Source organism: Pelecanus crispus, chromosome 5 (genome assembly GCF_030463565.1).
Source record: "Pelecanus crispus isolate bPelCri1 chromosome 5, bPelCri1.pri, whole genome shotgun sequence".
Classification (NCBI taxonomy): domain Eukaryota; kingdom Metazoa; phylum Chordata; class Aves; order Pelecaniformes; family Pelecanidae; genus Pelecanus; species Pelecanus crispus.
This window is the reverse complement of record NC_134647.1, coordinates 31,268,517-31,295,087: the sequence shown is the minus strand read 5'-3', so window position 1 is coordinate 31,295,087 and position 26,571 is coordinate 31,268,517. Positions and strand designations below refer to the sequence as shown.

The following is a 26,571-nucleotide window of genomic DNA, read 5'->3' as shown; positions in this document are numbered from 1 at the left end:
TCATGAGTCAACACCCTTCTCTACCACAATAAGAATTTGCATGAATAAGATCTTGCTGGGCCTAAAATGCCTTTACTGTTATGTCTAGGAAAGCACGAAGGATCACACTGCACTTAGATAATAATAATGATATAATAACAACACATTTCAGAGGCCTATTGCCTCCCTAACCAGCAGCCACTGGCATGATGCTGATTTCACCCAGAGATGGGGCTCTCATTCAAATTCAGGTAAAACCAGTTTAAAGCACCTCGTAAATGCCCACAGATCACCGACCTTAACAAAATGCTACCAACTTCCATACACAGTTTCCAGGATTAGCACTCCTCCACCATCACCAATGCACCATGTGGGGCAGCTTCTAAGATGCTACTGGCGGACTCGTTCGCTTTGCCCAGAAAGTCATTGCTTTAATACTAGATCTCGTTTTCCTACATTATCCCCCACCACCCGCAACAGCCTTTACGAAAATAAACCAGTAGGAGTTTGGCAAAGACACCAGCATTAACGTCTCTACTTCTGCAGTTGCACTTTAATAGCTATCAGCAGCTGGAATTTCAGCTTTCACACCCCAGGCAAAACCCTGCACCTACAGCAGCACGGGGCTGGGAAGCAGGGTCAAATGGAGGAATGCCACCTATTGCGTCCCCAGCATCACTTCCTACACCACAGGTCTTGCCATGACGCTGGCTCCTCGCCTCACTGGCGAGACCAGCCCCTGCCCAGCTGCCCTGAGCCTTGAGTGTGGTTGGAAACAGCACTGCGGGACAGGCACGTACCGCGGCCTCACTGAGCCCAGCACATACTTTCTCACATTAGAAAGAAAACAGTAACCTGCCAATGTTTATGATTTCCTTCAAAATCAGAAATTTCTGTTCTAGGAGTAACTTCTGCTCCAGGCAAAACCCTCAAACCTGTTTGTAAGCAATCTTGAGTAGCACAAGCTTTGAACACTTCAGAGTCCTGCAATATTTATGTTTTCAGAAATATTGTGTATCTTTGTAATTTTAAAACATGGTTCCTTTTTAAAATGGCTAGTGGATACTCCATTACACTGTAGTAATGATCCCTGCCTGTTGAAAAATGCAGCATAAATATGAGCAAGTTCATCATTAAAACCACGGCTTTGCTGTACATGTGTAGCAGCTGAACAAAATATGGCTTTATGGCTAGCTATCAGGTCAATAAGTTATAATCATAGAAAGAAAATCATCTCACCCCAACAACATGGTTCAACAAAAGCCCGACAGCAAACCGTGTCCAGTTGCACTTCTGTGAGCAAAGCAAATGAGAAACAGAGAGTTAAAATTTGAGCTTGGGTGCTATATGTCTCCCCTTGAGGTGCTGAGAGTTTTCAGTTATCTCTAAACTCAAAGGGATGATCTGAGGGAGCAATGAGAGCAGGACCTGCTATTTTTAGAAGGCAGGAGTGAAACAATCTACCACATCAAGCACATAAGAATTTGGCAGCAAATTAGGATTTAAGAGCTCTGAGTACCTTCCCCAGACTGTGCCTGTGGATTACAAAAGATTGTAACCATGTCTTAAGTCACAAACATTTCCTCAGCATTTTAAATCATTTAAAGAAAAACAAAGATTGAGAAAAAAATATTACATACAAATATACACCTATTCACAAAAAGAAGCTGAATCTCCATTGTTCTGAGGTCTAGCAAAGAAAAGAAATTGTAACCATGGTCCAGGCAAATGTAGGGGCTGCAAACGCCATGAGGTATTAGACTGAATTCAGAGCAGAATTACAGACGTTACTTTGAATTTCACAGCTTTGGTAGGTGCAAACCAGACATATGATGTTATTTCTTTTTAGCCCATATGAGAAAATGTTACATGCAGCGGAAATCTATTTCAGACAGCAGTGTTTCTTTAGCAGAATGGGATTTCTCTGATGCTTTGCTTTGCTCCATATGCTTCTAATTATTGCTCAATTCAAACAGCTATTTCTGCATTGACTTGCAGGAATCTCAGAAGGCACCTTCTACGTAGGCAAGAGGCATAGCCCATAAATAATTTCAAAAAGTATTAAAGAGGGGAAGCTTCATAGCTTTTCATTCCAATCTGACTATGTGGTATTTAAATAAACCTCTGTGGCTTTCCAGTAACATGGTAGGAACTCCCAGGTGGCAGGGCTGGGGGAAGAGAGGGAGGAGAGCACTAAACATACTAATGAACATGTAATTAAGAAAATGGGCCCTCATTCCCTTCAGAGACTCCATGAGGAGGGAGCTTATTTGAAGTGCTGCTTTCTGGTTCCCCTCCCTCCACGGAAGGAAATCAGCTTAATATCTCCAGCACTATTCAGAGCACCATTGGTCCCAGCTCCAAGAGAGAGAAAGCTCCAAGAGAGTCAATGCAGGCTGACACAGAGGTAGAAATCATAGTTTAGAAATGACTGGTTAAAAAAAGGTGAAGGAGACCATGTGATGCTGGTCCACAAACCTCATGGTCCCAGTTTCTCAGGAGAGCTGTCTGTAGGCATTGGCGTTAGCCCTCTGCCCCTTTTGCTTAACAGCGTTGCTTCATTCAAATGCACTTTGGGTCACCACTGCCTGGGGGCTCTCATGAAAAGGGAAATTCTCCATACAGCAGCATCGCCTATCTCCAGGGCTTGCAGGGATGCAGCAGGCAGTAGCCCCACACAGCAAGCCTTCGTGTGGCCTGGAAGCAGGGAACCGCCTTGGCAAGTGTGTCTCCAGGGCATGATTGGGACCAAAGGAAGAAACAATTCTGTTTAAGAGTTTAATTATAATTGTGGAGGACAAGGGTTAATTTGCGTAAGCCCATCGGGAAGCGGGAAAATAAAAGTAATTAAAATGTTTGTTTCTCTTTCCAATCCAATTTTGGAAGTGGAGTCGGTTAAGGAAATTTCACCCTAAACATAGGATGGTAGCAGTGATTGGTAATTTAAGCATTCATGGGAGGAAGGGAAAGGATTTTGTAAACAGAGGCTTAGGAATTCCTTAGCCTCTTTAGACATCTGGCAAATTCTGTTCTGAATAACAGCTCTTCTTCCCTTGTTTTCTAAGCTTTGGAAACAACATATTTCTGGAGGCTGCACTCATCTTTAGTGAGTCTTAATCAAGCAAAGATAAACCATTTGTTTGAACATCAGGCAGTGGCTTCCTGCCAATATGATTGTTAGGTGGCAGAACCATGTCCCAAGAGAGATGGCAATAGTCCCATCATTCAAGGCATTTAAAATTAGACTAATTATACCACTAGCGTATGTAATAGCAGGGGCTAAATGATATAATGGATCTTTCCCATCTCTTATTTTGGGCTGAATCCGGTTCTTCTTCCTACATAAACAGAGTCTGAGGCTTTGATGAGTATCCTGCTCTGTTTCCATTGAAACAAGTGAAACCTTACCCATTAACTCAAACTGGACAAGTGCAAGCCGTCAGTCTGTGCATTAAAGAGGTTTTAAGATACAATCTCAAATAAATGAGCCTATAGAAAGAGAAAATTAAAACAAGGTTGGGCATAAATGACAGAAGACATAGCACAAAGCATTGACCATTGCATCCCTCACAATCAAAGGGTATCAACAGGAGAGGGATCAGAGCAACCAGTCACTATGTCCACACCAACCCCAGTGCTGGAAGCAAAATGTAATTCAGTGTTCACAAATATTGTGGCACCATCTGCAATGAGATGGAAAATTTATGCACAAACTTGAGAAACTTGGCTGTTTTTCATTAAATTGTTACATATCTCAGTCAGCCTTACGTTGCTAGAGCTGCATGCAGAAATGCTCCTGGATAAGAAATTGAAGTCACCTTAACAGCAGCTGTGCACATGGGACAGCTATATAGAATTGGCTGGCTGAAGGAAGGAGATCTAGTTTTCTCTAGCTTTTCTGCAGACAGGTCTTTTCTCTAGCTTTTCTGCAGGGCTTTGTAATTGTGCAGTTCCTTCAGGAAGGACCTGGAGATCAGGTGCTAGCACTTGTCTTTGGACTGAAGGGGGCTTACAGAAGGGGGAATCACACAGAAGAAACAAAATCGCTGGGTTTTGGAGGAAGGGGGATGTCTGACAGAGAGTCCAGACTAGGTCAAAGATCCATGGTGTGGAAGAGAGGTCTGGAGGAATATACTTCTGGGAAGGCGCTTGAACCACAAAAAGACACTAGCCCAATTTCCTGAAAAACATTCCATGGTGGTAAGAGCAACCAGGGAAGGGTATATTTATTTTTGTTTGGATCTGTAATAGTTTTAGGGTTATAAAGCAAGGAGTAGCTCTGCTAGAGATCTTTACAGACCTGTGAGTCATTTTCACAGCCACTGGGAGAAGCTCAGGATAAGCTGGAGCACTCATGAGGCTGGGACTCCTGCAGCTTCCGAGAGAAGGTGGCCAACCCAGGGAGCCTGGGGCAGCTCCGTCCCAAGCGGTTCTTCTCCAGGTGCTGCCCAGGCTGATATGTCACATATCCCAGTGCATATGGAAGCGGCCAAAATCGGCTACAGCAGTCTGGGAAGCATCCAAGCACCGTGCCAGGACAGAAGCACCTTTTAAGATTTAAAGGAACAGAAAGTAAGTTTGCATGTGCCTATGCTACATCCAGATTCTCTGAGCAGTATCTTCCCCACTGATGGAAAGAGGACAGCAGACACGAATGTCACCTTTTCCCACTGTCTCTGGAAGCGTCCCTTCTTCATTCTGCGATATTACTGCACCCAGACAGAACAATGACAGGACCTGGCTGATAATACTGCTGCCAGCAGAAAATTTCTCTTGTTAAAAAAAACACCTAGCTTAAAAAAGTGAAATAGGGAGGGATTGCCCGCATTTTATACCGAAGGGCCTCTGCAACCCTAAAATTGTGAGAAAGTGGATTAAATTCACTTTAGAGAAACAGGGTAATTCAAAGTGTCATGCAAGGGTTAAAATGGAACTGATGTCCTCACTGAACTGCTGAGTGGGGATGAGCAGATCAACTTCACCATTTTGTTTTCTTACTCATGGATCTGGGAGATGAAAGCAATCATCAGCCTGATAGCCCATCTCTGTGAATGTTTCCTAATGTTTCCTCCAATTTGATCATAAATGTGGAAGGCAGTGGAGCTTCCCTGTATCCTTTGGGATACTACTCCATAAGCTAATAATTATCTTACAAATCCATGATGCAACCAGCTTTTACCTCTCTCACTGTGGGAAACCACATCCCCTCCAGCAGTATCCCCTTCCTTTTGTCACCTGTGCCCTCCCCATATGCTCTTTTCAATCAGTTTCTTATGTCTTCAATCTAATTTCAAATTAAGGCTCCGTGGTGGGGGGCAGAGGCTTCCCCTCCCCACTTCCTGCCTGTGAAATACCAGGCTCTCCCGCCTCATTACAGAAAGACTAGATTTCTTCGGTGAGCTCAGACAAGATGCAATTTAGAGTAATCTATCAGACTGATAGAAATGCAAGCTGATATAATACTGTGAACTTATTTTATTTCTAATTATGCAAATCATTATGTAAAATAGGCAAATGCATCATTTCCCCCCCAGGCACCTGGCATTTCCCCACTAAGCTTTAGGGAGTGCAAATTTTGATGTTCTTAGCTCAACAGCCTGCCTGATCATGTAAGACTATATGTAAGTATGCTTCAAAATGTTGAGGTTCAAAGTGTCATGGAAGTTATTTACTAAATGTAACTGGGACAAGTCTCACCATTTAGGCGGTTGCATCATGGGCAGTAGCAGTGCCGGTTAGCAGGACAGCTGGTGAGGCCCAGCAGGTTTCTGCGAGCGGATAGAAGGAGAAGGGGGAAGCGATGGCCTTTGTTCTTCTGAGGGCAACAAGGACTGGAAGTCTTGCAACAGGTAATCTGAAAATGTTCACCCTCAGGCACCCAAAATAAGTGGTGGGGTGGGGAGGGGGTGTTTTGTTTTGATTTCCCTCCCCCCATGGGAAGAGTTCTCTATCAGATGGGATAGGAAACAAGGAAAATTATATTGGCACTGTTTAAGGGGGCTTTAAAACAGCAGGAAAAGACATCATGTAGGGATGCTGCTCCTCGCTCCAACTTAGTTTGGAAGTTGAACTGGATTTATTTTTAAATGTGTAAAAAGACAGATAATTGTTTGTTCCTAACAATTCCTCCCTATGCACGGTAGTCTCGTCAGACAGCTCCAGAGTTGGTACCAATACCTGAGACTGTAAATTTATTTTGGTATCTTGGACTTGCCAGGACTTTGCTTGTGAAGGTTTATTGCTGACAGACCATGCGGCATATTTGGAACACTAGGCATTGAGTTTTTTGGAGAAAACCTTTTGAACTGCTCTGTGGTTGCAATAGACAATCTCTCAGATGCTGCAAAACCTTGCGCAGCACATTTGTTCTGGGTGGCTGATAACATGGCTAATGGTGGCTGCCTGTGCTTACGTGCTGATGAGAATCCCTCCTGTTGTGAGGAAATTTAAGTAATTTTGCAGGCTAACACTTGTGAATTTAGATTGAAGTAGAAACAGGAGATGAGCATAAGTTTGCTGCCTTTTGAAATGTGGCTGATGCTGTTTACAGGAGTTCTGGACGCTTTGGGGTAACCTGAGTTCCAGAATCCTGGATTTTGCTGTTGCTTTTCGTTTTCTTTTCTTTTCTTTTTTTTTTTTTCCTTGTCCCCTGAAAGCTGTCAGGATGTCCTAGACTGACTTAGCAGCCTGGGATTTTCTTAGGCCTCAATCTGCCATTTTGAGACCACCATTGCCTCTCTCAGTGATTCTGTCCCATCTCCCAGTGGTTCTAAACAGGAAAAAAACCCCCCTGGAATTTGGTGACACGCCCAAGAGACTTTCTTCCTTCATCTCAGTAAATCCTGTTGCACATTCCTGCCATCTGGGATGGCCTAGCAGCATCATTCCATGTGATAAGTGTACTCTCTTCTTATCTCCCTAAGAAATAATCTAGGATACAGCTTTCCTTCCTTCTTCCTTTCTGCCTACTCTTCAACTCCTTTTTATTCTTTTGCTTCACTCTGATTCTACATTATGTTCAACATAAGTGTAATGGAGTCACACAGCTTTTATAGCATGTGTGAGCTCACAGTCATCTTTTCATTTGTACCGTGGTTCAGAGGAATGACTCTAACAAATGGAACCAGCCGAAAACAGGGGCAACTACTGATGCCATCTGCCCTGCCTTGTAAATAAATATCCAGTTAAAGTCTTGCCACTTGATTTGACATTCCTTACTCTGAATAGTTTCTGTCACTGTCTCCCTGTTGCTGAAAGATAGTTTCTTGCAATACCATTTTAGTAGCTCTGAACTTGTCTCTTGATGTACAGAAATCAGAACGAGCTATGCATGGGGCATAAAGTTTGCAGTTGCTCTGCCTTCTCTGCATTGTCATTGCCATTGCCTGCATCTCCTTTCATCCAATGTTTTTCATAAGGAATATCACACACTTTGCTTTGCAGGCGAAGTCAGTCAAAGCGAAAAATAGAGGCTTTAAGGTGATTATTACAGATAGGTGACTCAATGGCTCATGGAGCGTTACAGAAAGATGGGATGGGGGGAAAAAAAAAGGAACAACTGGAAAGAATAATCTTTTTGATGGTTACTAACAGCCAAAGAATAGAGTAGACAAGTTCATGTAAGTTTGTACCATGGAACGATATTTAGGTGAAGAGTATCGCAAAAACCTGCTTAGTCACTAGGTGCAGAAAAGTAAGTAATTCAGATAACAAGCCTTAACAAACTGAAAAACTGGAGTTCCTCTAAGGCACTCCCAAACAGCTATAACTGAGAATGAAGAAAAGACATTTCTTTTCCAGAAGCAACTGTTGCAGCCCCGAGTAGCTAGTCCTGCCCGTACATACTTTGGAGAGCACAGTATTATTTTTAAAAGCACTTCCACTTTTAGAGGAGTAAATTTATTTTAGTAAGTCTGTTTATAACTGTCAACTTCTCTTAACAAATGTAACAAAAGCTGCAGCCCCATGGTCTTACTGGCATGAAGACACATTATTCACGAGCAGGAGAGGATATGGGAAACATTTGTCCAACAATTGCCGTTGGAGTTCCCTGAGCCAAACCCTGCTCTCTCGAACTGCCCTGGAGGACGGTACAGATTGGTGTATTTGCTTAGTCGCTAATAGGAGCACAATCCTGAGTAAAGGAGTAAAAGTAAGAATTTGAATAGTACAGTTCAGGGGACCTCTGTCCTCAAAAGGAGGGATGGGGTGTGCTGAAAAATACTTGGCCCTAGCCTGTCTTTGACCACAGGCTCTCGCAGGCCAGCGTGAAGGAGAAGCAGGCGCTGCTGCAGGGCTTCTGTTGCCGAGCGCACCCTTTCTGTGCTGCCGAGGACGAGCTCTGCCTGCATGTTCCAGAGGCTGGATGGTTCCAGCAACCCATGTTTCAGCGGTGCACCTCAAAACACAGCTATGCTGTAAACCCCACACTTCTGTCCTTAGCAAATGTACGTTGGCCTAGTTCTAGATCTGCTCAGCATCGCCTGGCAGGCCAGTAACAGCCCTCTCCCGACCTATGCCATTTTCTCTCCTGCAGGCAGGCTGGGCGCTTCCAAGAGGAACTGCTGCTTTTTTACAGCCTTTTTGAGTCTCTTAAGGGGTTGCAGCAGTGCAGATGGGGATTTAAAATTTCTCCTCTTTGCTTAGGTAACACTGGACGTTTCAAAAAAAGCTGCCTTCCCCCAGCTAAAGCTTAGATCTGCATGAATAAAGCGTTTATTCTGCCAGCAAAAAGCAACGGTCATGCTGCGATAACAAATCAAACCCCCCACGCTGGGGGAGGCGATGGCGCACTGACACGAACATCCCGACAAGGCAATCGGCTCATTCTGCAAATGTACCCGGGCGCTGCTTCCCCCCCGCACCCCCCCCTTTTTTTTTTTTTTCTTCTTTTTTAATAACTCTGGGCACAGGCAGCTGTTTGCATTTTCAAAGCCTGCTCAGAAAGCAGCCAGTTAATTTTAGTTTGCTCGGGCCACCCTGAGCGAGCTGGCTGGGCTCGCCCCCCCCCCCGTTCCCGGCTCTGCCCTGCAGCGTGGGGGGGGTGGGGGGCCCCGGGGCGGCTCCTCCCGCCCCCGCCCCGCCCCGCCCCGCCGGGGATGGGAAAAAGTTGTTCGCAAGTTTTTTTTTTTTTTTTTTTTCCTCCGGCGCGGGCTCCTCCCCCTCCCCTCCCCCCGCGCCCGCCCCGCCCCCTGCGCGGCGATTGGCGGGCGGGCGCTGCTTGGCCCCGCCCCCGGCGCGGTTTGTGAATGGGGCCGGCGGCGGGGGCGGGGCCCCGGGCGCGCCCGCGCGTATATGTGTCTTTTTTTTTTGTGCCGGGGCGGCCGCGGGCCGGGAGCCGTGGTGCGGGCGGTGTCGGCGGGGCCGCGGGCGGAGCGAGGCGGGAGGCGCACGGCTGCCCCGGACGCACAGCCCACAGCGGCGCCCGTCGGGAGCGGAGCCCAGCCGAGCCGCGGGGAGGATCGCTCAGTAATTGGATTTTAAAAGTTATTTAAGCCCCGGAGTGAAATACACGGCTCAGCCGGGCGCGGTAATAATCCGTTTAGCCGTAACCTAAATCCCCGGCGCCGGGGCCCCGCAGCCGGGCGGGGAGCAGCTCCTCCGCCTCGCCGCCGCCGCCGGACCCTGCGCGGAGCTGGCCGGAGCCGCCACCGGGCTTCGCGGGCGTCTCCTGTCTCGCCGCCGCCTTCTCCGGCGGGAGCGGCTCCGGAAACTTTCGCCGGGGGAAGCGCCGCCGCCGCCGCGCTGCCAGCGCCGACCCGCCGGAGCCGAGGGAGAAAGTCGCGGAGGTCCGGCGCGGAGCCGCGCTCCTCCCGCCGCCGCGGAGCCGCCGCCGCGCCCCTGCCCCGCCGAAGGGGCCCCGCCGCCGCCGCCCTCCGGGCGCTGATGCCCCTGGGGCGCCGCGCCGCCCGGCTCTGAAGGACTCCCCGCGGCTCCCCGGACCCCGGCGATGCGGGCCGGAGGAGCAGGAGGAGGCGGCGGAGCGGCCGCCGCCGGCGGCTGCCCTTTGCTGGGCCTGGCCGCGCTGCTGGCCGCCCTGCTGGGGACCCCCGCGGGCGCGGCGGCGCAGCAGTACCACGGCGAGAAGGGCATCTCCGTGCCGGACCACGGCTTCTGCCAGCCCATCTCCATCCCGCTCTGCACGGATATCGCCTACAACCAGACCATCCTGCCCAACCTGCTCGGCCACACCAACCAGGAGGACGCGGGGCTGGAGGTGCACCAGTTCTACCCGCTGGTCAAGGTGCAGTGCTCGGCCGAGCTCAAGTTCTTCCTCTGCTCCATGTACGCGCCGGTGTGCACCGTGCTGGAGCAGGCCATCCCGCCCTGCCGCTCCCTCTGCGAGCGGGCCCGCCAGGGCTGCGAGGCCCTCATGAACAAGTTCGGCTTCCAGTGGCCAGAGCGGCTCCGCTGCGAGAACTTCCCCGTCCACGGCGCGGGCGAGATCTGCGTGGGGCAGAACACGTCGGACGCCCCACCGGGGCCTGGGGGTGCCGCGGGCCGGGGGGCCACTGCCCACCCCACGGCTGGCTACCTCCCCGACTTCCTCACCCCACCGCAGCCTCCCTCCGGCTTCTCCTTCTCCTGCCCCCGGCAGCTCAAAGTGCCCCCTTACTTGGGCTACCGGTTCCTGGGGGAGCGGGACTGCGGGGCCCCCTGTGAGCCAGCCCGGCCCAACGGGCTCATGTACTTCAAGGAGGCAGAGGTGCGATTTGCCCGGCTGTGGGTGGGCGTGTGGTCTGTGCTCTGCTGCGCCTCCACCCTCTTCACTGTGCTCACCTACCTGGTGGACATGCGCCGTTTCAGCTACCCAGAGCGGCCCATCATCTTCCTCTCAGGCTGCTACTTCATGGTGGCAGTGGCCTATGCGGCAGGTTTCTTGCTGGAGGAGCGGGTGGTGTGTCTGGAGCGCTTCTCTGAGGACGGCTACCGCACCGTGGCCCAAGGCACCAAGAAAGAAGGCTGCACCATCCTCTTCATGATCCTCTACTTCTTCGGCATGGCCAGCTCCATCTGGTGGGTCATCCTGTCCCTCACCTGGTTCCTGGCTGCTGGCATGAAGTGGGGCCACGAGGCCATCGAGGCCAACTCCCAGTATTTCCACCTGGCTGCCTGGGCTGTGCCTGCTGTCAAAACTATCACCATCTTGGCCATGGGGCAGGTGGATGGGGACATACTCAGTGGGGTGTGTTACGTAGGTATCTACAGCGTGGACTCGCTGAGGGGCTTTGTGCTGGCGCCCTTGTTTGTGTACCTCTTCATTGGCACTTCCTTCTTACTTGCTGGCTTTGTGTCCTTGTTTCGCATCCGCACCATCATGAAGCACGATGGCACCAAGACGGAGAAACTGGAGAAGCTGATGGTGCGCATCGGTGTCTTCAGTGTCCTCTACACGGTGCCTGCCACCATTGTCCTGGCATGTTACTTCTACGAGCAGGCCTTCCGTGGTACCTGGGAGAAGACGTGGCTCCTCCAGACCTGCAAAACCTATGCCGTGCCCTGTCCCAGCCACTTTGCCCCTATGAGCCCAGACTTCACAGTCTTCATGATCAAGTACCTCATGACCATGATTGTTGGGATCACGACTGGCTTCTGGATCTGGTCTGGCAAAACGCTTCAGTCCTGGCGACGCTTCTACCACAGACTCAGCACCGGCAGCAAAGGCGAGACGGCAGTATGAGACCCCCCCTGCCCCCTCTGGCACACACACGCACGCATGCAGAGAAGGGTACAGGCAGAAGAGGAAGGCAATGGCTCCCTGAAGAGGGAGGAAGGGAGGCTTTTCCAAACTTTTTCTTCCTCCCAGAGGGTTTGGGGAAGAAAAAAACCAAAAACAAATCTTTGCGTAAAGGGTCAGATGGACTGTGTCGAGTGGAGCTTATGCCCAGCTAAGTAGAAGAGCACAGAAAAAGAAGCCACTGGTGGGATGGAAGAGTCCTTCACCGCAAGAAGTCCCCTTACCTCTCTCTCCTGCTACCCCTGGGCAGGAAAAAAACCCAACCCAACTGAAAACATCCTGTCTTGCTTTGGTCGAGAGGGAGGGGAAGCCAGATCTGTTGAGCTGCCCCTGCTGAGAAGTAGCCAAACCCTCTCTGAATTGCTGGGGTCAAACTGCAGCGCAGGCAGGGCAACCCCGAGCCTGAGCTTGCCGCCTGCTCCTTCCAGCTCGGCAGAGCAACCACGTGAGTACTGCACAACCAGCTACAGCCCGCATCGTGTGCTGGTGAGATGCCTCTGTTCTGTCAACTCACAAGTTCCTTTTTACCTCAGTAATGCCTGTTTTAATTGTTTTAAAGTGAAAATGCGGCCCTCGGTCTGTTGTTCTTGCTGCTGTGGGGAAGGAGGGGGTTGCTATTCCACACCCTGAAAAGAAATGACTTGTTGCTTTTCAGCAGAAGGCTTTTCCCCCTTGCCTTTGTTCTAGGAGACAAAGGGGGAAACAAAAGTGTTTTCTATGTAGAAAGGCATAAGCATGGGATCGGTTTTTATGAGCAAACTAACAAAAAGAAGTCGTTGAGGTTCACCCTTGGATGCGAGGAGCTCGCAGAAATAAACATTCCTTTTATGAAAAGAGGAGAAGGCAGGATGTTTCAATATGGGTCGCTTTTCTAAGCTGAAGGAAACACAAGACTTAGAGGGCAAGAAGAGAGTAACCGAGAGCACCTGCCAAAACAAGAGCCATTAAAACATGTAACGTAAAGATACGATACTTTTCTTTCCTTCCCGTAAACCTGCTTTCTCTCCTGCTTTGCAGTGAGCTTACTGCAGGTAAAGTCAACACACAGCCGGCTTCTGGGGACAGGAGGAATCCTTTTGGCTCACGACGGACCCTTTGCCTGCTCCTCAGGTTCCCTGAACTGCATGGCAATGACTCGTGGTGCAGGAGGGGGCTGGGGTTGGGGTTTAAAAGCAAGCAGGTACTGCAAGTGAGGAGCCTTCTCATTTCAGCTATAATGCAGCTGGTTAAGTTTCCAGTGACCACATCTTGGAAGGAAAGACATTCAAAAATTAATGAAATGCATCGTTTTCTTTTTGAAATGTGACAGATTTTTCTATTCTGAAATTTTTATGTTGACTTGTTCATATTTTATTTTTTGCATACTACTTTACCTTTATATTCACTGAAGGGTTGTTTTTATAAGTATATGTGTGTGTGTATATTCTTGCCTAAGGACAAAATAGGAAATTCTGGTTTTTTAGCAAGTCTCCACCCTATAGCTGCTCTTCATTTTTTGGGGGGAAAAGTGTCTGCAATGAAATTTAGAAAGAAAAAAACCTGTTCAGGTTAAGGGGCAGACTGCTGCTGTCTGAGGTCATACCAGTAGTCTGGATATGAGGAATGGGCCCATCCACCAAATCGTTCACTAGACCTGATCTCAGACTTGCAGGGCTTGGGTTTTTGTCTTTTATAATGTGCACGTGGAAGAAAAAGAAAAAAACAAACGTGTAAGACAAGTGCAGTATGTATATTTTGTAAATCTCATTTTTGTAAGAAAATATGTATTTATGTTTTTACTTGATTTTTTTTTTGAAGGTCTGTATGAGGCCCTGCTTCATCCCATGTACAGATCACTAAATAAATAATTTTTAATACAAGGGCTCCAATGAAGTTCTTTCAGTCGTTGAACACTCGGCAGGTTATAGAAGGGGGGGCAGCTCTGTGAGTGGCATCTTCCCCCCTGCTTTCTTGTGGGACATGCAAGAGACTTTCGGGTGACTACACTGTGAATATACTGACCAGAAACTCAGCTGTGACTTGAAACTGGCCTTTCTGAGTACTGGCCCCTCACAATAGAAAATCAGATTTTGAGACCATTTCAAATGTTTGCCCTCACTTGAGGTACTTGCATCCTAGCCAAGTTTTCTTCCAGGCTCTGCCTCTCACTGAGGGCAAGCTGATAAACCAGTTTCCTTATCTAGAAAATAAGGATAATGCTCTCTTCCCATTCCAAAGGGACTTTGAGATTGAGAACTGGAGGGTGCTATAAGTGCTGTAAATTAAATCCTCACTTTGATGGGTGGAGTGTTTTAGGGAAACACTAAGGACTAGGTCCTTTTCAATAGCTTTCAAAGGGCAGTGTTTTGAACTGGCTTTTTTCTCTCCCAGCACCTTTGCTATCTCCGGTTTTGTTCAGGTGAATTTTGCTTTAATCTTAATAGCTAGCCCAAAGCCTACATTCTTTCTTATCACAGTCATCTGAAAGCTGATAGCTTCAATGGAATGGTCTATTTTATTTCATTTTTTAAATTGAAATGAATGTTTAGATCTCAAGCTGTGTTGCTACAATCATGGAAATTGCCCCGGCAAACAGAATTTTACACCTGTGAAATGATGATGGTTTCCAGCTTTCCTCTTGCAATGATTTAAGCCTATTTATGGGGTTCCTCACCCTTCCTTTACCTTAAATTTTAGTATAGCCATAGTTTAAGTTACAGAACAGAGAGCTAAGATGCCTTAGCTGGATGCCGTCATGGTAGCTGTGGTTGCACTGCAATATTGTTTCATTTAGTGAGCACAGGGTGCGATAGTTGCACTTTCTCTCAGGGCACTATTTTATTTGGACACTGTGCTCTCAAACATAACCTTTTACCTTTACAATGTATGAACTGCTGATTTAAAGTTCTTTTCAGAGCTAGCCCCATTCATGCTGCCTCTCTAGAAAAGCCACATCTTTTATTTGAAAACACCGCTAGGTGTTTTCCAGAATCGCTCACTTGTCAAGTTTCCTTTTTGAAAAGGCCTTTGCTTTCCTGCAAGTCAGGCTGCTTCAAACTGCTCCATGACATGAGCTCACTGATCATTGCTGAGGGGGGTTTCATTCCACTCACTTAGGAAACCTGAACCTTTCTATAAACATTTCCTCCCATTAATCCATCAGTGCCGGCCAAGAGCGATGGAATGGCTGAAACAGCCTGTGCTCTGAAGGACTGGGAACCAACGGGAGCAGTGGTGTGACTGACACCCCTGTGCTGTGCAGCCACAGCTGCATTGCTAAACATGCAATTAATCCTTAATCTATCACAGACAGCTAAACCTGCAATTCATGCAGGCAGCCTATCCCCCCACTCTTCTCTCCACTCACCACCCATCCTTGCTAGCCAGATGAGAAACTGCATTTAGGTGTGATTGCTACCTTTTTGTCCATATGTGGAAAAACTTAAATAGACCTTTTTTTTTTTTTTCTTTTTAGTTCACAAGACATTCATATCTGAAAGGAAACGTCTCTGTTTCCACCAGAAACCACTAAAGCTGAATGCTTTTATTTCAGTATTTCCTATTAGGTACTTCTGGATTTAAAGTCACTTAGGCAAAACTATCCAAATCCTGGGATTTAAGCTGATTTTTAAAATTTGAGATTGTAGGTGAAATTTGATGCTGGTATAAAGTAGAAGCAACAGCTATTCACTTTTAAGCAGATGTGACTTGCATCAAGACTGAATTTGCTCACAGTGGAAACAATTTGGAGAATTTCAAGTAGTGATAGCGTCTGGCCTTCTGGAATAAAAATCTCTATCACCGTTCTGATAACAAAGTAGCAGTTACTTTCATAATGGAGTACAATTTAGAAAATCTCTTTGTGAAGCTGCCTGGAAAAAGGAAAAATAAGCCTTTACTAACCTTTGCTAATTGCTGCAAAATGATTTTTCTTTGACTAATGTTTAAGTCCACTATCAGTTAACATTTTTTTAAGTTTAAGAGAAGTTTCCTATCCTTCACCTTTGGCTCTTGTCTATACAGCATTTTGGGTTCACAAGACCTTGGCAAGTAATAGTTATCAATCAATATCCCTGTAAGTTTACAGCATATACTACCTTTTCATGAAAGTATATAAACACTGGTTCTTAAGTTTCAGAGATATTTCTGTTACTTTCTAGAAGAAAGTATTATTATTTCAGGCAAGTTAAACAGGAGGCTTTAACAGTTCTAGAGTTCACTAATAGCAGCAACTGAACGTTTGTCTCCACAGAAAAAAGTGCTTTTATAATACGTCAGTGTTTGTTTGGGTTTATTTTTGGTGGAATACCCACACCAGCGATTGAATGTTTTTGTCTAAGTACTTCACCCGCAACCAATAGCTTTGCATGCAAGTAAAAAACCACACATCTCTGTGTTCACCAACTGGCAACAGTAAACATTACTTATAATTTCACATGGGTTTAGAAACCAAATTACTAGCTTGTGTCTTAAATAGTCTTTTTTTTCTGCATCTCATTCTCACTTCCTTCCCCACCTTACAGGTACTTTGTATACACCCTGCTCTCCATACTTGCTTTCTACTCCTGTTATTTTTTAAAACCATGAATCCAGCTGAAAGAAATTTAGTCTGTTGCTTGGAGAGGAAAAGACAACTCTGAATCTTTCAGCACTGTGACTGTTCATTGAGATAGACTATTGCCAAGCCTGTTCTATATAAACCAGGACAATTGTTTCATGCCAACATGAGCGTGTGGTTTTGGCAGCTACAGCACTGCACAGGATAATATAGAATTGGGAGAATAAATACAGTGCATGGCAAGTTCCCAAATGCCCCACTGAGAACCAACACATTTTGACTAAAATGATGCCCAAACTGTAAAACTAAAATATGTACATCAGAGTTTAATGCTGCTCAGACAACCAGTTTGCGCTGCAGTCAAGGAAGATGGGGAGGGTTTTGACACTGTTGAAACCCGAGGTCCACGGTTGCCTGGTTTGGGTGGCTGGACATTGCTTGTCTTAAAACCAGATCAGTGGAAGTAAGGCGCAGCACTTCTAATCCAGGTAAAGACTGGGCTCAAGCACACCATTACCCCAGCTGCAACCAAATAGGATTTGACTGAATGATGCACAGTGAGAACAGACAGGCCCAAACAGGGTCATGAGTATGTAGTCCTCTACGTCGCTTGCTCCTCTCTGTACAACCAGCCTAACCATGCTAGGAAACTATGGGACTGGGATAAATGAGTATATGGATAAAAAGCAGGAATAAGCAGGGCCTAGAGCACATTTTTAAACAACAATTGTAAACTGGGGGGGATCACTTATCCATATTAGTCAAGAAATCCTGCTAGCAACAACTTGTTCATTTTGGCTGCCCCAGCTGTGTCACAACTTGGGTTGGTTATACAGAACCCTTTGCTTAAGCATGTTACTCTTACAAATACAGGTGGAAAATCAGTGTGTGCTGTAGTCTATATGAGTAGGCTTTGGCTGCACAGGTCTTTAGAAATTAACCCCATCATGTGGCCACCAAGGTAGCCATGAACCTTGCTATTAATACCAGGATCCCAAAGGCCAGGATGACAACTAGAAAGGGGAAAAAAAAAAAAAAAAAAAAAAAAAGAAGCCCAGTTCTCCCCTACCTCCAGCTTTACTGGAGGTACTGGCAATTCTAGCATTGTTCTCAAACCAATCTGCAGGAAGGCAATGCCTTTCTCAGGGCAGGCAAGGAGTTAAGATTATTCCCACCATGCTGTCCTTTTCCTCAGGCTAACATACAGAGCGGCTTCAGAAAAACCTTGTGGTGAATGGGGAATCCTGACAGGAATTGTAGCAGAAGAAAAATATCTTATCTGGCTCAGATGGACACAAAAGGGTGTTCCAGCAAGTAGGCACTGATCTAGGATTTGGAAGACAAGTTCTTGATTACCTGCACTGTCACAGATGGTGGACAGATCACTTACAGCCAGACTTTCAGCAGTATTCAGACAGCTAAAGATGCAGGCAGGTACATGGAAAGCACTTCTCATAAATGCTTAAATTCCCAGGTGCATGTCTTTGTAATTGACTGGAAAATCTCATCTCTGTCACTAATTCCTTGTCTATAGAATTGGAACAGTGGTACTTCCCTATATTACAGGAGTGTTGTGAGAATAAATACTCTCAAAAACAGAAGAAATGAAATACAATAATAATAGGGTTTATATAAATACCTCTGTCAGATCTGTGTCCCATAGTCTGATGTTTTGCAAGTAGGTCCCATTCGAGAAAATGCCAAATTAAGACTATCAGCCAGAATAAATTACTTGTATGTTTTCCAAATTCTTATCTAAAACTAGGCAGACTGACCACATGCTTTCACAGGAGTATCACCCTAGCCAGGGCTCAAACGTAAGGTGTAAGAGGGTATAAAGACACAAGCTAGGTAATTAGAAAATTACACTGAGCTGGGCATGCATGAAAATGAACAGCTGTTGACTACAGTCAAACAAAATGGACTTGTGTTATCCTGCTGCTTATGCATAGCAGAGGTAAGAATTTGGGCTCATCTGTGTTGGTGCTGTAGTGTGCTTAGCTCTTCCAGTACTCCTCAATCTCTTATTTCCTATATGCTATGAACAAAGTTATTACCAACAGACTCCATGACACCTCTGCTGTCCCTCTTTAAATCTTTATAGTTCACTTCAGCTTGCTGCAAGCAGGATCTAAATCATAACAAGTAGTAGGTCTAAAGAGTTGTCCAAGGTTTTGTCCAAGCCCTAGCAGTGAGAACCCACCTTCCCTGCCATGTTTTCACTTCATCACTTAGTTCCTCAACAGTTTTTTCTGTTATCATGACCTCCAGCATTTTTCTCTTTACTAAAGGTGGCCAAGTAGAAGGATTAGTTGGCTCTTTGGACATTTTCCTGCCTCAGCAACAGGGAACAGCATGAGACTACTAAACTTCTTTCACCGGTGAAATACGGAGGCATCTAAGCTGACAGGGGTAAATGTTTGTGTGTTGCCCTGGTGCCAGCCATTCCTGTGGGAGACTTCTGCACCCATTCACCTTCATCGCACATCAGGTTTTTGTTGCTAAATAAAGTAAACCAAGAAACCAAAAAGGATTCCTAAATGCATCAAAGCATGCTCTAAGTTATAAATCCGCCCCCCCCCCCCCCCCAAACAAACAAAAACATAACTTAAGAGTTTTTAGGGAAGACAGTCAAAGGGAGCTACTTCCAAGAATATTTACCTAAAGCACAAATCAGATCAGTTGCCTGACATGGCTTCCTTCCACAAATTTTCCATGCGGGGGGTGTGTGTATATGTGTGCGTGCATGTGTGCGCACGTGTAGCATGAGTGCATGCTAGTGTAACAAATATGAGTTACAACCATAGGCAAATCTCTCATCAAAAACCTAGCAAAGGGAGAAAAATCAAAAGGCCCTTGCCCAATGCAGCTGTCTGCTAATTAAACACTGGCGTTAATTGCAATAGTGTGCTTGGACCCCATTCCCCATGTTTGTTGTGGTGCCTGCATGAGCTCTGGATTGCTCAGAATTTTTACATTCTCACAGAAAATGAAACCATCTATAAAAGGAATGAAAGGCTGTGATATGTATATATATCTATAGGGCTATTTTTAAAGAAAAAAAGATTTTTTGTGTGAGCTAGTTCAAAGCCAGCTTTGATTATCTAAAGCAAAAAGTCTTTAGAAAGAGTAAAAAACTAAATGTAAAGATGGAATCTTTTTTATTTAATCCATGATGAAAAGAGCATTTCTTATTTGTAATGCTCTTGCCTCTCAATTCTTTTTTTTTTTTTTTTTAATTAACAGCAAAATGTAAAAGTTTCAGGCAGCATTTCCCGTCCTTACTTTACGAGATGTGCAAAGCAGCATTCCATTAGGGCCAACAGCCAGTAAAAGGGATGTCATTTGACACCCTTACACAACTATGCATACCAGGCTGGAACCGAGCAGGATTATGTGAGTGGATAGAAAGCTCTTCTAGAGAGAGGATTTACTCATACTGTTTTTCTTTACACATTCTGCTCTCTGAAGATAATAAATCAGCTATTGGATTTGCAGAAACAACTCTCACGATGGCTAAAGAATTCAGGCACAAAGTAGATGAAGGCGAAGATCTAGCCTCTCTAAAGCAGCTCATAGTGACCACAGGAAGAGAACAAACTGCACCCATGTCCAAAGGGGCTAAACAGCTCCTGTGCCCGAACCATATTCCTCTTCTAAGGCAGGGGCAGGAGGTGGGCTGGGTTTCCAGAGCCCAGGCCAAATCCCACAGCAACTTTCTGCTTTTATGGGAAGCTAAACCAAAGTCCTGGATCGTTGCAAGATTTAAAAGACTGTACTTTACAGTTACTGTGAGCCAGAAACTGTCTTTTCTGGTAAGAAATCCCTTATCTGCAAAGACGAATTAATCAGTGGATAGTTTTGCTTTGTTATGAAGGCACAGAGCTTTGTATCACTACCCACAGACAGGGATCTCGTTTTCTGCCTTTGAGATTCCTTAAGGGTTTTGCCATTTGACTAATAGAGTTGACATTAACCAACACTTTAACTCCACATGTCTTATTTTGCTCAAGTAAAGATCTTACAGCACTGAATTCTGAATCAAATCTTAATCAAAACCTCTCAACATGAGAAGTGAAAATAATTGTTTCTCAGAAAACAATCTCAAGAGACTCAGCAATTTCACTTAAATGACTCTTCCATTTTGCTGTCAATTTTCATTAAAACTAGCTTTGTCAATAAAGTGTCCTTTGGTCAGCATTTCACCACTGCCCTCAGACTTAATACATTACTTGAACACAGACATTAAAGGTGTAGTTAACAAGTTATATACATAAAAATAAGCCTATGAAGGACTGTGTCATGATAACCCTTATTTTCACAAGTTCCGCCTCTCAGCGTCATCCCTGGCTGCATCTTATTTAGCTGGTAAAGTTCTTTGTACCAATACCAGCCTATTTTATTTGTCCTTAAATGTAATTCTGCACAGACAATGACATTTTTATTAGTAAATGAGAAGCAGTGTGTGCCAGCAGACAGGGCGCCAGACTAGGGGTCAGGAGACTGTAATACTTTTCCCAAACTTGCGCATGGTATGCAAATTCTTCCAGCCATCCTTACCTCCATTTCTTTTTCGGCCCTTCTCTAAATAGGATCATGCCCTTTGGGACAAGAAAATGTCTCTATTGTCCCCACATACATGTTGGTACTCTTCCTGTCTTGCTGGAGCCCTGATCTTGATGGGGGCCTCTCAAGATTCGGCACAATAAAAGAGGTTCCAATTAACAATAATTTATCATTAAGAGGCAGAGAATGGTAAAGAGTGAGCTAGCGCTTTACTTTCTATGGAGAAATAGTCAAACACTAGTGGCAAAGTAGAGACATGTGTAATGACACTGAATCTTCCCAAAGAAATGAAAGTGGGAAGTGTCACTCATCACCTTTTGGGCTTTTGTGTAACATGCGTAAGGAATGTTCCCTCTCTGAACAGTCTCTATGGACTCTTCAGATGATGGGATTTACTGTCACATGCCCTCTTCTGCCTGTCTTCTTTTGGTTGTTGTACAAAGTGTTGCCATGTGGGGTCTGTGTGATAGCACATACTGCAAAATATCTCCAGCTGAGTGGATTTGGTGCTGGCCAGTTGGATTGTTTGTTGGCTGACTATTCCCTAAAAATGAAAACCAGACACTGAGGAAACAATCTTGTTCATAAAAGGAAAATATTTATCTGCAATGAAAACAAGAAAACAACCCCAAAACAAAATAACTGGCTGGATATTTCATTAAATGATCACTAGTGAAGTGATTAAATAATTGAGCAGCAGAGCAAGGAGGAAGCCCACTACTTCCCCACACACCTCCAAAACATAGATTTGAATTAAGCAAGGCAATTTTCCAGTTCACTCTGAACCGTTTCAACTGAAGAAGAAAACAAAGGGGAAAATGTCTGAATGTTTTGTTTAAGTGCTTCCTAAATGAAGCAACTCCGAGTTTGAATTTGAAATGCACCCAAAATGAGTGAAAAACATTAAGCAACCTTAAAACATTCAGCTGGAGTTAAGGGGCAGACTGGGTGGACCAAGGCTAAGACAGACAGATGAAGGCAGGTAGCTTGGCTTTGGAACCACAGGGAGTTTAAGCAAGACACAGGAGTTGGTTTTGCCTACAGTTTGCCCCATATCACTGAGAAAGTCTAACCCATTTCACCTGTACCATGTAGACCTGGTAATAAGAGACATAAGGCAGCAAATGGAACGTTTTGCTTAATGAGATTAGAAACAGCATATAGGGAAAAGTGTTTGTGGAGAGGAGAGAAAGAGGAGAGCAATAAAAACAATTGAGACAGACACAGGAGGCATACAGGCACGACTACAGCTACATGTACACTTGCTTTTCTTGGGTTTCAGGCTGGCCAGAAAGAAAACAACTCCGGTGTGAAGCCATGCTCCTGTGCCTGCTCAGCCTAATGCTCATGCTAACTGTCCCTGCCTGCTGGCTAATGCAACAGGCTGGCTCATAGCCAGCCATCCCAGAGCCCGTGCAAAGCGAACACGTGACTGCCTGCCCCTGTCTAGGCAGGTGTTACTCTGGGATTCCTCATGCTGCCTTTTTAACAGGACTAGCCTCCAAACATAGCAAAGTACTGCCTCTGTCACCCGTTAAGTGTGGTGAATTGTCCACAGTCATACATAGCTGCAGTAGCATCTCCAGGGCAAACTAACTGGTGACTGTAAACTGCTGCTATCAATGTGAATGCTCCCATAAATTTTCAAAAGTAAGAAGTTTATTGACAAAGAAATTCATGAAGGTTGCCAGGAGCATAGCGTGCCTTTCTAGAATGTTGGCCCTAGCTCTTCCCTTGGAAACCAGTAAATAAAGAGTTAAGGTATGAGCAAACACAACCTTAACTGTGCTGTTTGAACGATGCCCCAATATGGCCATAACACACAGAGCCTGTGCTATCTCAAAGGCAGAGTGCAAACATTTGGGGAATAGGGCACATGACCACAGGACAGACTCTAAAGCCTTCTTTTTGCAAGGGAAAACTGGTCTGTACTGAAGCTGCAGGGTCTGGGGGCAGGGGGAGTGCTGACACCAACCTTACCCGAGAGGCAGCTGGTCTCTTCCTCAGGACTAACACCTACTCACTTTACAACCCCTGTCCTCGCAGACCACCACAGGACTCCTCATTCCACCCTCCAGCACTGAGCCCACAGACCATCCTGCTAGCACCCTTGTGCACTTCTGGTAATTCCCCTGGGGAGGAAGAGCTCTAGGCACCATTATTACAATAATTTACAAAGTCAACACCAAAAGCGGACACACTACAGAACCACCCACATGAACAGAAGAGGCTGGGAAAGAGGCAAGCCACCTTCCAGAGGGGCAAGGCCTTTCGCATGTCAAAACCCAGCAGTTTTCTTGTGTCACAGCCCCAAAGCAGCTGTGCTGGCTGGAGTGGGGCAGCTCCCGCAGCTGACCTGCATGATCCTCAGCAGTATGGCCAACCCCAGCGAGGGCATGGGGAAAGTTTTTCAGGCCCTGCTTTTAAAAAGGCTTACGGCTTACCACATTTGCCAAGATGGAAAGGTATAACGTGCTACCACACAACTTTGCTGTGTCAGTTAAGGATTTTTTTTTTGGCAGGGGGTAGGATGGCAGAGAGAGTGCCACCTCTGCTATGGCACAAACGCTGCTCTGAAATGCGTGGCCATAGAGAAGCCTACTCAAATGCTCTTTACTGTGGCAGGGATATACTCAGAAGTGTTGCACTGTCCCTCTTTATTTATTTCTCATTCTCTGCTCCCTAGAAAACTGTGAATCACATTAGCGTCTCCCTCTTTTTTGTCCTACTTTGAATGCTGAGTAGCTAGCACCCATTATTCTGTGACAATGTCCCATCTTACTGACATGTCTTGAATATGTACATTTTTACACTGCTTTAATAGTGCTATTTTAAACTTTAAAGCCTGTCACTTGTCCTCATGAAAGTCAGATGGAAAATAATGCTATTCTCATATTTTTCTGGTCTTTACATCCAGAGCAGCAGTCCCTAGAGCAAGCCTCTCTCCTCCTGTTGGTAAGAATTTCCGTAGCCAGTTTGCACAGTACTGTCCTGCAACTACACTGAAGGGCAAATCCTAGTACTACAATTACAGCACATCTGCAACATGTGAGGGCTTGTTCTGTCATCACTTACAACCCCTTGATTTGGAGTTTTGGCTGAGCAATGAATGCAGTACCAAATGAGAAATAAATACAGATATCAAAGACTACAAAGCTAAATGCTGTATTTATGGCTGTTTCCACCTTTGTATGGACACAGGTACGTACTACTAGTGGTACACTAGTATGAGATCAAGAGGTGGACCACAAAACTGAGTCTTGAATCCAAACCTCCTCCAGTCCCAGAGGCCCAGACTCCAGCCTCTGAATACAGGCACATCCCTACATTTTGGGTTTTCCCAAAACATCTCATACAAAGAGCCAAAATGGAGAAGCTGTCCTACAGCAAGCTGACAACAGCATCCTCATGTTCCTCAGAAATACTCTCCTGACTCGGGGATGAGGTTGCAGGGCTGCAGACCCGATGCTTAGACCTGAACACTCTCAAGCCTTGATCCCAAGCCCTGGGTGCAAAAATCAGCTGATTGGCTCAGGAAATCAGGCTAAGGCCTGTTCTGCTTGACAAAGAAATGCCCTATGGCAGAGCTGGCTAGCAATAACCAACATAACCTGGCCACATTTCATGTGCAGGGGAAAAAAGGCTAGTGAAGACTGCACAGGGTTGAGTCCTAGAGCTGTCTTGTTCTCTTCCTAGTGATAACCACTGCATTTTCATCAGAGCATTTGTCACCAGCAAATTAAGAGTTAACCAGGAAGGTGGGCTGAAGAGAGTATATCTTATTTGTCTCATCCTTTAGTTAAAAAAATCCTCTTAAATTCAGGTGTAAATGTCCCTTTTCTGGACCTATAAGGTATTTGCCCTACTGTCTGTCTCTAGGGTTAAATATCTCCCCGGCAGTAAGCGCTTCTGTAAACACTCCCACTTTATCTGCAGAGAGTGAGAATCCCAGCAGTACTGGAAACAGATATAAATGAAAACTGTTAAAAAAATTAATTAAAAAAAAAAATCATTCAGCATATGCTATGAGTAGCACTGATTTCCGGCAAGAATTAATTAAACCAGATGAAACAGTTCTGATATGATTTGTGCTATCAGATCATTTAATTAGTTCTGGCTTTTAGTTCATTGTAACAAGCTTCTGTGAGGGTGAAAAAGAAATAATTGTTTATTCAAATGGTAATAATTTGGGTTTCTTTAATTGACTCCTAGTGTGAAAGCATTGATTCCTGCTGTTTTCTAAAATGCTGGGTGGAAAAGTTCCAGCACGATCTCCAATTCCGGAGGCCACTGAGTCCATTCCCCACTGCAGCCTCCCATCTGCGCTCAAGCCTGCTTCAGGCCTATCGCTTCTCCTGGCTTGTCTGTACACTGCCAAGCATCGAGGCAGGGCTTAGCCATTCTCAAGTGCTAGTGGGCTTATTAAGTATTCCTATGTGGAGCTGATCATATGCCTATAAATAATATTGGTGGGACTGAAATACATTTTCTTTCCAGCAGGCTGGATATTCTGGAAAGGAAATGTTTTAAAAAGAAAAAAAATTCAGACACCCAAAGAGTGTCTGAAAGGAAAGAGGTTTTTGATAATACAAAAATCTTTCTTTAAAAAGATTTTTTTTCTTTCTTATTTTTTTCTATAACTAAATTTCAATCACCAATCTTTGCCCAAGGACAGTGGAAGAAATTGATTTTGCTTCACTATCAGGATACAGTGTAGAATTGTCACCAAACCTACAAAGACACATGCTAGCAGTTGTAAAAGTAGGGTTGGTAACTCCTGTTTCTGCTGATTGCTAATTTGATGGGTGCCAGTCAGTAAAAAGGTCATATAATTCCCGCTGGGTAAAAGGTGGTAGGGGACTAAGGCATGCAAAAAAGCGCCCGCCCCTCCCCCCCCCCCCCCCCCCCCAAAAAAAAAAAAAAGCATTTCTGCAGTTTGAAACTCCATGGAAGCATATTGCAGATTTATGCCTAACCCAATGCTGAATTATGGGTCACTGCTGTAAAACCAGAATTCCTTACATTACTTAATCTAACAAGGTCCATGAGAGAAGAAAAAGGCCCCAGTTTGTAAGATCTAAGGGGCTGAGACCTTATCTGCACGCTTCCCTGTAAAGCTCCAGGTGCACTGTGAGATCTATATCATCAGTTCCATGCTAAAAACTATGTTGTTTAAAACAAAACAATCAAAGGCTGAAAAGCAAAGCTCTCAAATATCACGAAAGAGCAAAGCAAAGGTTGCTTAATGTAACCTGCCTTCTGCCTCCGGGTTGTATGGTATAATATACTGTTTCAGTGCCTGACCAGGTACTGCCCCCACATTCATTTTTTTGGCAAGAGCCCCTGCTTCACTCCAGGCACAGGACCGACAGTGCTCTGCATACAAAGCAGCTCTTCAATATTCTTTTTAATCTTGGCTCTTCAGCACGGGGCTCCAGCTTCATCTACTACAAACTGTCGCAACACTGCACGAGCAATGATACTTTTCCATTCTACACTGTTTTTTCTTTGCTCTTCAGCGCCAGAGCCCCAAATGCTGTGCACTAGTTAACACGTTTATTCCCAAAATGTCCCTGTGAGGTGAGGAAATATTATCCCTAATTTAGAGAGTAAGACTGAGTTACTTTATAAAGAAAAGTAGAAAAGAGGCAGGAAAAGCACCCAGATCCCTGGAGTCCCAATCAACCACCTAAATCATCATTTTTACAACAGGCCTCTGGCCTTTATTCACACCACACAACTTCTGCTTGAG

General features: G+C 45.4%; 1 protein-coding gene across 1 annotated transcript; it reads left to right on the top strand.

The window, feature by feature from the left end:
- The first annotated feature begins 9,928 nt into the window (after positions 1–9,928).
- FZD7 (frizzled class receptor 7) lies at positions 9,929–11,659 on the top strand. The gene has a single exon (XM_009484124.2). The coding sequence runs from the start codon at positions 9,929–9,931 to the stop codon at positions 11,657–11,659; it is 1,731 nt and encodes a 576-aa protein (XP_009482399.2).
- Positions 11,660–26,571: the final 14,912 nt, after the last annotated feature.